The sequence below is a fragment of the Nothoprocta perdicaria genome, unplaced genomic scaffold (assembly GCF_003342845.1).
Source record: "Nothoprocta perdicaria isolate Ctin4 unplaced genomic scaffold, notPer1 scaffold_23, whole genome shotgun sequence".
Lineage (NCBI taxonomy): Eukaryota > Metazoa > Chordata > Aves > Tinamiformes > Tinamidae > Nothoprocta > Nothoprocta perdicaria.
This window is the reverse complement of record NW_020455455.1, coordinates 5,195,813-5,210,016: the sequence shown is the minus strand read 5'-3', so window position 1 is coordinate 5,210,016 and position 14,204 is coordinate 5,195,813. Positions and strand designations below refer to the sequence as shown.

Below are 14,204 nucleotides of genomic sequence, written 5' to 3'. Positions count from 1 at the left end.
AATATTAATTGCAGAGATAGCTCTACAGAGGCAGCAACAGCCTTAGTTTGATGTTATCTAATCTCTCTCATCCATTTCTGCAGGGAAAGGAGTTTTTAGAAAATCATTAGGAGTTTAACTTATTTCTATGGATTGGGTCAAGGCTAAGTGATGACAAATAGACCTTAATTTGCACATGCTGTGCAGAGGTGCAGTTTGGAGCGAGGATATGAGGTTACAGTCACTAGAAAGGTCAGGACAAGACCATTCAGCTCTATGACCACAGAAACGTTTAGCCTGCAAGCCGGAATCCTCCCTGCAGCAGATTTTAAAGGACAGCCAAGCACACACACACACACTCCCTGCAGTTTTGAAGTTTGCTGGGACAGGTAGCTCTGCTTCAGAAGGTGCTGTAAAGCACATGGAGATCTGCTTTCTCACAGGTCTTCAATGCCCTTTTGATACAATAGGTACTAAGCAAGTAAATTCGGTATCATTTTGTCAGTCATTATTTATCCATATACATTCCTCACTTCAAGGAGTGTTTTGCAATGCAAAGTCCTAAAATAGCTATATATATATATGTCAATGGTTTTGAGAACATACACAGCATGTAATAGGACCTGAGAAAAAATAGGCAGCACAAGTTTAGATTATTAAGTTAATGGGTTCACAAAATAACTTATCTACCTTACTTACTCCTAAATAAATTGCCTTTTTAAAACATGTTCTATAAGACAAAGGCCTAAAATGAGAGCTAAAGTGACAGAGGGTAAGGATTTGAGGATGRAGGCAGAACATTTAGTTACTTAACAAATGGCTTCAACCTTTGCAGTCCCCTTGAGCTTATACCTAATACAGGCTTTTTGAATATAATATACATATAATGTGCAGGTTGAGGTTTTCCCTTCACTTCTGCTCCCACTGCAGTATCTTCCTTCATTTCTGTGCAAAAAGCCTCCCAGAAAAGAGACTCCCTTGATACTGTCCCCCATCTCCCTCCCGTGGTTTAGCTGGGAGGACTTTACTAGCCAGTTCATGAATGTTAATCCTGTTCTCAAAGTCAGTCAATATTTGCTACTGTAATTATCAGGTTAACTCTGTGTACTACATCAGGGCTCCCTTACACTTCCTGTAAGTCTTGCCAAAACAATTAATCCAGCTTGCAGAATTGCGCCCCCCCCTTGCAAAAAAAGTTTATTTTCTCATTGCACTAGGAACTACCCACACTCCCACTATCATTTTTCTGCCCCGCATATATTCCTGCATATGAAGAGCTGTCCCACCCCTGTGCAGCAAGACTTCTGGAAAAGCAATCAGATTTGCATAATAATCATTCTTAATATGCACAGGACTTCCYGAGGCTGGAGAAGCCTCCAGCCCCCAAGCACACGTGTAGCACATTAGGTTTGCACACAGAGGGGAAAGACACCAGCAGGTCATCACCCCAAAAAGTGCCAGAAGGTGAAGGAAACAGTCCAGGCAACACAAAAACAAACCAACACACACACAAACATGTAATCAACAAGGAGGAAGGAGGAAGGAGGAAGGAGGAAGGAGGAAGGAGGAAGGAATAATAATCCCATAACCGCAAAAGCATTTTTGGATTTTGCATGTCAGGAAAATACACTAAAGATGCTTGATCTTGATAGCATATAAAGTCTATTCTACTTTCACAGCTCTTGCACATACATTGTAATAATTACAATATTTCAACATTAAGTAAATGAAGATGATAAGGGGAATAAAAAACTGCGTCAACTTACTTTCTCTGTAGTTACAGTAAGAGATGGAACCAAGGAGGGTGAAGACTCCGACTGCTTCTTATATTTTTGCTTGTGTTTATCTTTCTCTTTGTATTTCTAAAAGTTATAAAATAGAATATAATCCAAGTTCAGGTTAATCTTTAACAAGCTCATTTTAAGTAACATGCCAAGGTTTACAAAATTGAAAACAGGTTATAATGATATTTCAAAATATTAACAAAATTTCCATTAAAATAGCACTAGACATTACCGTAACAGTAAATCAAGTACTTAAACTTGCTTTCAAAATTCTTCAATTGCAACTGAGATAYGTGAATCCACTACTGCTTAATGTCATCTAGTTTGCCAATAATCAATCAATGCAAGAAAATGGATTAAAAATTGGGAGGCGAGTTCTGCTTTAAACGAGCTCTTATCTTTGCACACTAGCTCTACTGCACGGCATTTTGCTTGGATACTGCTGTAAATGAGTCTACGTCAACTGTTAACCATCTACAAATTCAGGTTTGGTTCTACTACTGGCATCACCAGGCTTAAAAATTAAAATATGATTTAGATCACATTCTCAGAAAGCAGACATCTTAGGTACTAATTAAGCATTTTTCCACATTAAAATGAACAAAATACCAAAGCTGGAGGTGCATGGGGAGGAAGGTCTCCTTTCCAAAGGGGTCAAGAAATAGATTTTTTTTTTTTCTGGGTTTTTTTTTTTTTCCTCCCCTCCTCTCTACAGCATGAAATACTGTCACAGTGGCTAAAACTGTGAAAATAAAAACACTTCTTAATCCACAACCTTTGCAATATAATAGAAGTCTTCCATATCAGTAGAACTCGATTCTCAGGGGATTACAGAATCAGACTCAAATTGTACTTGTTTAAATAAGTCAGCAGGAAAATATAAAAATATTGACTCTGACACAAAATCAAAAGCATAGCCGAAGTTCAATAGTTTCACCACTTAAACAGCAGTAATTCTAGAGCACTACTTTCCCCTTARCATTACACTTCCTTTGTACCGTCCACATGGGAAGACACAGAGAAATTGCAGGTATGTTGCAGATCACTTGCAGGGATTTGCACTGAGGCGATTTACTTTACATTTGTGGGGTTTTTTTGTGCAGTCATGCAAAATCCAATAGCAGTAAATCTTACAGCTGTTTGTTCAGAAAGTTACCAAAATAAGAAAGAAGAAAAAAAAGTCTKTCCAAMAAGTCTCAAAAGTCCCTTTGAGTCAATAAAACACTCGAGTAGCTTATAAACATGAGGAGGACACTTAGAAGGTATAAATTGGAACAGYCATCCTACAACTGAGCAACTGCTTTTGATTTTGAAGTGGATCCATGCTCATCTTCCCATAAATATTAAATGATAATTCAGGTCCCGGAAAGAAAACAAGTTGTTCAACAATGACCACGCCACCGCTCTCACTAAGCGGTGGAACAGGCTGCCGCAGTTGTACCCGTTATCACCCAGTAGCAGCTTTCATTTTGCACACCCAACAGAAGGGATATRGGAAATGCAGTTTCAAGGAAGTGGTCTGAGATGGCAGCTTCTCAAGCACTGCAAGTGCACTGCAGCCTTTGGGTAATTCCTTAAATGTAATGATCCCCAAAGTACCACCTCACATTGCCAGGTAACACAAGCAAGTCTGAACAGAAGCATCTACACCGAGACCATGATGTTACCCATCCAATTTGCTGCAGCAAACACAGAGACGCTTGAATCAAAAGCTCTTGAGTGGTAGATGTCCAGCTCCCTACACCATCAGKGCTCATGCTTAAAGAAACCTGAACTCCGAACAACAGAGCTCCTGAAGCCCCAAGAAAGAAACCATGAAATGGAAGCCAAGGCATTGCCTCTTCATCCTAAAGAATTTTTTATTTACTATTTTGGAATGAAAAAGCATGCTGAAGTCATTGCCTCAAGGTGAAACTTCACAAAAAAATTACCTGGTAAAGAGTAGGAAATATTTAAATGATATTTTGCAGAACTTGTTTTACAATTTCCACTATGAGTGCTCGAGTGATCTTTTACTTCTAACATTATTTTTGTCCAAAAGACAGACAATGAAAAAGTTATAGTCAAAGGAACAGCCAGGAAGACTTCAAATTATATTCTGTAATGTACTGAAATCACTTTTAATGCTAGCTTCCACCAGAAAAGACGTGCCATCTTTAAAAAAAGGTGAGTGAAGGTAAAGATGGGGCGGGAGGGAAAAGCCAAAGGAAGAGTGTGAACCACTCTGCAAGCACCTGGAAACAAGGGGCTTTAGCTCCCACAAGGGGAAGCATCAGCAGCTGTCAACTGCCAGTGTCACCTAAGGGCATGGGAGGGGTATCCCACCCAAAGGCCTTTCCCTGGGAAAATTTCATCCACAGGAAATCTGCTGTCCTGAACTTTATGTCCTTCCTCCCATCAGAACAGGGGAAACTTATAATCTCCTTCTTTTCTCTTTCCCAGCAACAATGCAGAGTTGGCCCCTCATGGACATACCCCAACCCATTCCTTAAAAGCTCTCTCTTTCATTAGCCACAGATCCAAAGAAAACCAGTTCCAAGACACCCCACTTACATACTCAGACTCGAATATATAAAGGCTCATGAGTTCAAATATTCCAAACCATATATTTTGAAGATACTGTAGCCTGGACAAATGTAATCCTACATTCTACAAGAGCAGGAGTTGGCAGATGCAACACTCCCGGGATGGATACATTAATAAATAGTGCCAACTACAGAACCAACAAAACAAACTTCCATATTAACTCACAAACAGGTAGCTCAATGGCCAGATTCAGGCACAGCTCCTGAAACCCTTTCTAACCATAAGAAAAATAAGGGCTGCTTGCCATGCAGCCTCTGGGTAAGGAGCTATAATGTTATTGACCCAAGATGTTCAAGGGCCCAGATTTATGAATTAGCTAAATACCAATTACAAAATAACCAGAGGTTCATGTGTCATGATTAATTAGGGAGCTCACTTTTTCGCTTTTGTTTCTTACCTACTGAGTTATGTAACACTGTCTCTAATTCCAGTAATTACAGACTGTCAGATAAGAAAATAAATATGGTACACGATCTTTGAATGCTGTAGCACCTTCTGCACATTATTCTCTTTGGGGGGGGRAAAAAATAAAAGGAAAAGACAAAGTATGTTTCAGCTGCTTCCATTTCTTCCACAAAGAACAAACATACAAGTTTATTAAATATTACAGTTTGGTTCCAGCTGGACACTATTTTTATATGCTTTACATCTTGGAGAATCATGATCACTCCAAAGACCAGCACTTGCTCGTTTTGTTTAATACACTTTCAGATGAAACATCTATCCTAATCTACTGAAACTACAAGCAAATGATAACTTTGCAATAGAGATGGAAGAGAGGAATTCGGTTTTCCTGCTGTACTGGTATCAATCCATAGCACTTTCAGATTTCCATGTGTAAGKATCATTTAATTTGTTCAATGAAAGTGTTACCTACACTCATTTGCAATTACTCGCACACATACAGCCTCTCTCTCAGGCTGTACAGTCTCTTTCCCACACCGCCTACCTTGTCAGACCTTTTCAGAGCCAATTTAAACTGTTAAATTAGCAACAGCAAAAATCAAAGTGCATAAAGCAGCGGATAACTGCTTTAGAGTTAGGCGAGTTCAGCACATGAGCACCAAAGACAACCAACAACACAGATAAGAAGAGGCAGATGCAGAAGGGAGGAGCAGGAGCTCACATGTCCAGGGAACGTGAAGCCAACTTCTAATTTGGAAGATTCAAAACACCTGGACACCACCAGCAAGCACCACTGCAAGGTCCTTCAAATAAAGCTGCTAGGTCTGACCTTGGAGTATTGGAGTATTCCTTTTCAAAAAAAAAAAAAAAAAAATCACATTCTCTATTATAAAAAGCATAATCCTCACCACCCTGAGTTTTCAAACTACAGATTTGGTTTGAAACCATAGATTTGGTTTCAGATGTGGTTTTCTTAATGATTCTTATAAGAAAAGCTATCTGACCATGCAAGCTATTATTATTCAGTTACTCCTTCGTTGACTCCCTCAAATAATTTCCAAGTATCAGCACTTTCTATTGTTATAAAATATTCATTCTGCAGTATCTGTCATTTATGGATTTTTCTGAACTATTTTTCCATTACTGAGGTTTGTTAATCTATAGCTGTCACCATCACAACTATATTCTTTCACTGATGGCCTCTGATTTGTGACTAATAGCTATTAGCAACATACCCATAACAACTTCGAAGTGAAAGACCCTCGTTGTCCCAAAAGTTTCAAGTTCAAATCCTAACTGATCTCATCCTGGCAAGAGTCCAACCTCAGACATTCACCTGCCTGGTATTTTACTATGTATAAAGCACAGCAGGAAAATTACTGTGGCAGCAGTGCTGATGCAGCCATAAGGKGAAAGGAGGCAGGCAAGGGAGGACTCCGAGGGAGGGCAGTACTGCCAATGCAGTTCAAACAAGGTCAGCCTGGACACAGTTTGACAGGCTGCTAGTAAAAAAGTGAAGAGTAAAAAAAGATGCCATCCAAAGGCTCTGTTGGGTACAAGACTGACACACAACAACAACTGCTCAGAATAAACTATTCTTATATCCACTCCTGAAATATGCTGCCACAATTTAGTAGTAACAATCAATTATAAAAACTTGAATAGCACTTCACAGGTTSAAAAAGTGGTGGCGGATTGACTGCATCAAGACTATTTTTTATTGCCCATGTTCACTTTCAACTCTTCCTAAAAAAAAGTTAGTCTTTATAAACTATCTACTGTAATACGACTCTATACCATCTGCAAGCCAGTTTGAGCCCTGCTCCAGACTTGTGATTGTTCTTTGGAAAACATCTCTTATGCTTTTGATGAGTTTGGAGAGAACTTGCTGCAATAAAGCTTTGCTCAGAATTCTGAGTCCCTCAGGGKTACTTCAGACATCCTTACAAAAACCATGGTGAAGAAGCAGCTCCACAACAGAARCAGAAAAGCAATAGCTAATGCTCCTTCTCTCAAGTCCTTCCCTGCACCTTTCACCCATGTTAGTGCTAATGGTCATAGGCTTTTATTTTTTTAAGGACCAAAATGGAGAACAGCTGAATCAGAATTTCTTCACAGACAATTTGAGAATTTTGTCACCCAGGAATTCATTGCAATTTGCACTTTTGCAGTCTATACTGCAGACTATGCTGCTACTAATCACTATTATTCCCCATCCATGTTCTGCAGGGCTTATTTTGCAGGAGTTTGTTGCACTTTCCTTTTATAATGAAAAGTAGAAGACTAAAATGTGGAGTCCGAGGGGAAAAGTGAGRGTTATAGCTAATGTGCTGAAAAAATACTCCATCTTACAGAGAGCAATTCTTAGGTATACTTAAGATAAATTTGTCATTGTAATTTTACAGTAATTTCACTAATCCCARATGCCAAAATTAATACTATGATGAGCACATGCTTGTTGTACTTGGATACATTAAAAGCATTACTCTTTTTCCTCATGAAATGTTACTGTAAGTTTAGAAAAAAAAACAAGTAGCCAAAGCACATGCACYTAAGTAGGAACACAAGTTCCTACTCCTCCTCTTGTTAAAATAAATGAAAGTTAAAAACCAAACAAGCTTATCTACTTATATAGTTCTTCCTGTGTTTTTTCCCTCTCTAAGGGATCATTTTGCCATGCTATGCATGCCAGCTGGTGTCAGTTCCAGCAGATGCTCAAATAACAACTGACAGAATAAAGCATAAGTGAACATAGGACTTTAGGACGAAACATCTACCAGCCAGACACCAACTTTGCTCTTCACCCTGCAAGTCCTCAAGATGTTTGCTACTGAATATACCCAGATACGTTCAGCTGCTAAAGAAATTCTGGTTAGGCAGTCACACCTTCCAGCCCTCTCTAGTAACTTTGTAGTAACTAATATCACTCAGCTAGTCAGCAGGAACTTTCCAAGAGGAGAGATGCACTTTAAGTGACAGCCCTTCCTGGAGGCCTAACAACCAAACTCTGGGCTACAGGAGGAGCACAGAACATCACTCGCAACCTGCAGCTCTTCCTACATACTTCTGTCTTTCCTCCTCAAAACAGGAGGTATCACTTTTCCTTAAAAACACACCAAGCAGCAATACGAGAACAACAATCAATTCCCTCGGCGTTAAAATGACTGTCCTGGCCCATGGCAGCCTGGATTCTCCTCCACTCTCCTCAGGCCAGAGCCCTCCAGCTCCTGCAGCGGTGCCTGGGGCTCGCGCTGCGGTGTCGGCCTTGCCTCTCCAGTCACCCTCCTCACAGGCGCAGGCCTCCATCACAAGATCCCAAGCGCTTTCTTCCCTATTTCCTGTCCAAAGAGCCGCTCCTGCACTCCACACTCCAAGCAAGGAGCTTCTTTACTTGCGAGGCCGGGACCAGCGCAGCCAGGGCCACCTGCAAGCCATGAGGCGTGTAAGCGGCGGGCTCGCGGCCCACACGGCGCCTATCGCTGCATCACGCAGCACCCGCGGCCAACGTGCCGCGGCTCAGCACCCGGCAAAGCCGGACAAGCAGAATCCCGGGTCATCCCGGGCGCTTGACAGCAGGGAACAAACCTTCCTTCTCGGGAAGCCCTCCTTAGAGAGGCCAGCAACGAGCTGCCAGCCCTGCACGAGCCGCGGGCTCCGTCGTGGTCTTTTCAAAGCAACGCATCTCTCTCACCGCAACTAGCACGTCCCGGGGAGCACCGAYTGGGAAGCAACTAACCTGGGACTGCAAAGCTGCAGATTGCATCATTAAAATAAAGCCCAGCCAAGTTTTATAATCACATCCATATATATTTGCTATCAATTTCTGACACACACTTTCAACTCAGTGTGTATTCATAAGAGGGACAGCGACGCACATCAGCATTTCCAGTCCATCCTTTCTTTGCAGACCATTATTTTCTAGGCAAATGAAGAGCTTTATTTTAGCAATAAAAATATTTCCAGTCTTCAACCCATACTGCTCCTATCTGGCAGAAAAGGAAGGCTTTAAGGATTCCTAAAGGTCAGATTATCCAAATCTCCGAAGATCAAAGAGGAAAAATAAAGTATAAACTAGGGTATTCTTCGTGGAAGAGGAAGAAAACAATCTCCCTTAAGCTCTGTATCTGTAAGGGAAGAAAAAAATCACAAATTTATTGTAATATGACCACAACACAGATTAGATTCCAAATGGATTTACAGATGAGGGAATAGAGAGAGATCACCCTAGATAACAACCTCTCCTTGAGATTGGAAAGGAGTGCCTATTTCTTCATTATTACTATGCTACAAATGGAAAAAGGCACCAGCGCAAATAAATTTCAAGCACTGGCAACTTTCTGAAACTGTGTGCAACAACTACATTTTTTAATATCAACTCTAAGGCAACTATTCTATCATACAAGAAAGGTAGTTTTGCCTTAATCAAAAAAATTCTTTAAGTGTGGTCCTCAGAGTGTCAGGAAGCATTATTCATACAGTGAGATGAACTACTCTCTATCAGTCACTGAGCAAGCCCCTTTCAGATGCYGCTAACACTATGAAACGTGAAGCTCGCAGAGGACAGCACAGTAACAGCAGAGTTATTTTCTGAACTGGCTACTGTCTGGACACAGGCAGCAGAATGGAACAGCTGGTGATAGTTTTCAACTTCTGTAAGTCTCTCTACGTTTATGCTTCCTTCTCTCAAAACTCTTGGTACTCATCAATTCAACCTAGCAAAAAAAATTTAATGTTTTAGTAATGACTATGGGAAGTCGTTACTAAATGTCGTTACTAGTCGATGTCTAAATTGGTCTAAATCCAGCTTCCTACCCAACAGCAAGATAGGAGGGATTCCACAATTGACAGCTCTGAAGCTACCTGCCCACATTAAATCTTGTATTTAATCTAAAATCTGACTTAAACCTGAAAAGCGTAAGATCACACAAGACTTTCCACCTCTTATCACAATGATAAAATTGAATCATTAGATGAATGTCCAATCCCATTTGTAATTTTCAGTACAGAGGCCCTGCAATTACGATAGTGAGTTCACTTTACTGGGATATCATATAATTGATGATAGATGATTCAAATTTTATTATCTGAATTTTCTACTCAATCTACAGAATATTCACTAATTTTGGAAAGTTCTACTGTTTCTTTGATCTCCCTTATAATTCCTAGCTTCGTCTATACAGTATTGACCCATATATGCATAAATAAATATATGGTCACCTTCTGAAATCAATGTCAGAAAAGACGTTCTTTTTCTATCCATAAGACAAACTGAATAAGCTGACCTGATGTACCTAACACAAGTATCCTGAATCCTTATCATGCTACACTACTACATTTACAGTGGATATGAACTGAAACATTTCAACAGGTTCAACTGAATATCAGAAAAATATATTTTCACCAYGAAATCAGGGAATCACCATGAAATCTGTCCAGAAAAGTCATGGAGCCTCCATCCCTGCAGGTTTTCAAGATCATGCCAGATAAAGCCCAGATTTACCTGCTCCAATCAATTCGCTGACTAGCCTTTAAGGAACACAATGAACTAGAGACCTCCTGAGATGCTTTCTTACCTGGATTATTCTATGAACCACCCTCAGGTCACATTCACAGAATACTTGTTTTAACAGCATAACTTTCCTTCGTTTTCTAAATTTCCATTCAAACTTAACTCTCCTTCTTGCTCTCCCCAAAAGATTTTATTTTGGAGGCAGTTTCAACAAGCATTTCTCAGGACAGTTCCTATTCTCACATATTTCAAAACATTAATATTCTTTTAGCAGTTCAAAAGCCATCTTCTGTACTTGACYAGAGTATTAAAAAATTGCTAGCTTAAAATGCAGCAAAATATTTATCACCTAGTGAGACAAGTTCCAATTCTCAAAGCTTCTCTGCACACAGAACCTTATAGTTCATTTCAAGTATCAAGCCTGCTTAAGACAAATATAGAGGGCTTAATGTAGGCAGCTCATTACTGATCGTTAATTGCAACAAAAATGAAATTCGTGACAAGTTTAGAAATGAAATTCGTGACAAGTGGGGGGCATCCAAATCTCACAGATATCTAACAACACGACATAAAGTTTTACTATCTAGAATGAAACGTGTAACCAGAAATTTTGGTTTGTGTATTCAATTTTTAAAAAGTGTTTTAAAAAATGTTTTCTGTTATGTAACAGAGAAAGACTATTGTCAATCTTACGTAAGAAAACCTGCTCCTGGTTTGTGGGTATTAACAGAGATAAAAACTATTTTACAACCACAACTATATGAAAGGTGCTAAAACCAACAAAAAGATAAGATTTTTAAGCACAGAGTTTCTGTTTACTGGCAATCTCAAAGCCAGAATAGTGCCAAGCACTCATCTGGGAGGATAAAGAAATTAATCATCATCATCTTACTTGTAAAACCAAGCACATTCACTTGCCAATAGAAGTCAGGAGCAGAAAAACATGTAAATTCCTGTGTTATTCATCTAAGTTTTGTTGTCTAGTACAAACAAACAAAAAATAGCATGAAATTGCCTTACTGACCACTGAATAGCATTCACAGTCTAGGAGCAGAACACTTTTCTGCCTACACTGAACAACACAATCAGACCAATCCTCTAAATCCTGCACATTGAAGACTAAGAGACCTCTTGAAGGATTACTGCCATTTGTCTCTCAGTTTTGTATTTTATAATCCATTTTAGTAGCTTTTCAACAAAGGAATGTTCCCTTCTGTTTGTAATAGTAAAAATACTTTTAAAAACAGAAAGGTGGGTGGTAGCAGCCATGAGCCTACTTTTTCTTACTTTACCAACTCTCTTCAGCAATTCAAAAACCATTTGGCTCCTTTTTCCTCTGGGACTATGTCCTTTAATAGCAGCAGTCTGTATTTTCCCGAGGTTTCACAAGAGCCAAATCACAAAGRGAAAAGACAAGCAGGAACAGAACACGAGCTGCACAACACATCCAACGAGCYATCCTCGGCAGAAGGAAATCAACTTGCACAAAAGAAGGAGCACCCACACCACACATGGTTTACTGACTGGACCAGTATCTTGCAGAGCACAGACCATTCTTTAATTATAGGACATGAAAGAGAGAAACTTCGAACAATCTGTAGCGAGGAAGATTTAAGTTATTAATAACTTCAGAAAATTGCACACATTGTAGTCTCAACCAGCACGTAGCTTCATAATTATACAGTATCCAAATCCAATTAAACTTGGTAAGTGAATGTGCTGTAACGTACCATGAGGATCTCTCAAAGCCAAGCAACATAGGTAATTCCCTCAAATGCCATTGCTTCGTTTTGTGTCACTAACGAGATATTTGGGTTTCCCATGTTCCAGCTCATGAAAGGTAGGAGTAGTTTTTACATCCTATTTCTAACAAAAAAACCTCTCCGAGTCACAGCCAAAAGGCCCAGGGTTGCAGGTGAGGGCAGCAACACTAACCAGGTTGGCAAGATCCACATCAAGACACTTCCAGACTGGGAGAAGCTGAGCAGCCATCAGGGAAAAACACTGCATATACTGACTGAGCACACTCTGTAGGAGTGCATTCCTCCAAGTATTCCCTGAAGTTTTTATGGGTACTACGATCTGAAACAGGTTAATACCACCAGTGGTGGCTTTTTGTTTGTTTTAAAAAAGAGGGCTTTGTATAGCTCAGAGACACTAGGCCAAAACTGCCCTTAGCACTCGCCATTCATAAGCATCAAGTTTCTGAGTTAAACTCAGTGCATGTATTTTAATCAAGTTAAACTCAGTGCATGTATTCTGACAAACCAGTAATAACAAGGCATTATATCAAGGCAAACCAGCACGATTTTAACTTGTAGATAAGAATTTCAAGACTTTGTTTCCATGTTATTAAGGAAAAAAAAAAGGTCAAAATCCAACTCTCTTGCCATTTTGAGTTATAAATATAAACACAGCAGCAGAACTGCATCACAAAGCACAAGCTCCCGAGGTACCAGGTGTAGAGGGGAGGTTTTTAGGGAACTATTCACCTATCTCAGAAGCAAAATCTCAAGACACTTTATAGCAGGTTACCCGAAAGCAAAGTGCAGCATTCACACAGAATGGCAGGCAGCTTAAGAACAAATTTGCTGTTGGGCAGTGTGCTGGCCTGAGGCTCCCATTTGTAATAAATTCCCCTCCATTATAAATAGGTCTGTTCTATCATGTATTTGGTCAATATGTTGTTCAATTTCATTATGCTTTTGTATCAGTCAGAACAAGGTCCACCCACGTCCCCAGAATAAACAAATCACACAGGATGGTAACACTTTCATGTGTATTCTTATAAAGGAGGCTAAAAAGGAACCTGAGAAAATCTGAATTATTGTGCCACTGTTTGTTTTCTCACTGTGACGTATTCAGCAGTCAAAATTCCCCACAAACAACTACAAATCTGGCAATGCAAAAAATGGAAAATAATAATTCAATTTCCTWTTTAAAAGCATATAAGTGCTGAAAGAATAAGCCAAAAAGCCTGAAAGACTCGCAAGCTGTTCTGCCAGTGCAGTGCTATCGACCATCAATACCACTAAAATACAGCAAGCAATGATAGTTCTCTGATGAGAAAGAGGAGAGAGCACATTGAAGCACAGGTAAGATGCACCTGATCATGAAAACGTTTTCTAATAAGTTYTTCCATTTTTTTTCTTCCTCGAAGACAAAAATTCACTGATGGGAAACTAAGACTGAGAAAGTCGTATGGGGTAACAGCTATCCCATAGATCTGTTTGTCTATATCCCAAAACTAAAGATAAAGAAATGGGCAGAAGAGGTGCACGTACAAATGCATCTGAAGAGGTTCTCATTGGACACTAATATCTCTAGTTTATCACCTGTCTTATTTATTTTTCAGTGCTTCAAGTATGAGATTTCCTTCACACTTCTCTGCAAGAACTAAGTGATTATCAAAAAGTGCTACTATTAAGCAGATGTGCCACGTAATTAGCAACGACAAATCCACTTACTTTTTTCTCCTTCTCATGATGTTTATCCTGAGAGTGAGAGGAAGAATCACTTAAACTTTGATCATATGACCTATTAGATCCCCGTTTGCTCTTTTTCTAAAAAGAGAAAATATATTTATGGATATAGAAAAAGAATCATTTGAATAAATAGAATATATAAAGCATTTCAAATGATAAAATGCCTTACTGYTTGAAGGGGAAAAAAATCCAGTAACTGAAAAGCTGACAAATAACTGACGCTAATAAAGTTAACCAAACTACCCAATGCATACCAAGGCAAAATAAAAAGCCTACCTTTATACTGATTTTTTCTTTTTTTAACCAACTCATGGATTTGCAAAATGTGCCTTCCACAAAAATGAGATATGCCACCTTTTAAGAAGTTAAAATGCGCTTAAGTGCACTTCCAAGTTTTCAGGACATGGGAGAAAGCACAATGCTCAAATAAATATCCACAGTGCAAAGACCCTCATA

At 39.4% G+C, this 14,204-nt stretch overlaps 1 protein-coding gene across 2 annotated transcripts in view; it reads right to left on the bottom strand.

Moving 5' to 3' along the window:
• The window catches only part of MLLT10 (MLLT10, histone lysine methyltransferase DOT1L cofactor), a 104,208-nt gene that overhangs the window by 54,816 nt on the left and 35,188 nt on the right, over window positions 1–14,204 (bottom strand). For both annotated transcript variants that reach the window (XM_026039445.1, XM_026039446.1), the window contains exons 7-8: window positions 13,731–13,826; window positions 1,746–1,841 (exon numbers count right to left, since the gene is read on the bottom strand). In XM_026039445.1, coding sequence (XP_025895230.1) covers window positions 1,746–1,841; window positions 13,731–13,826 — 192 coding nt within the window. The remainder of the gene's footprint in view (window positions 1–1,745; window positions 1,842–13,730; window positions 13,827–14,204) is intronic.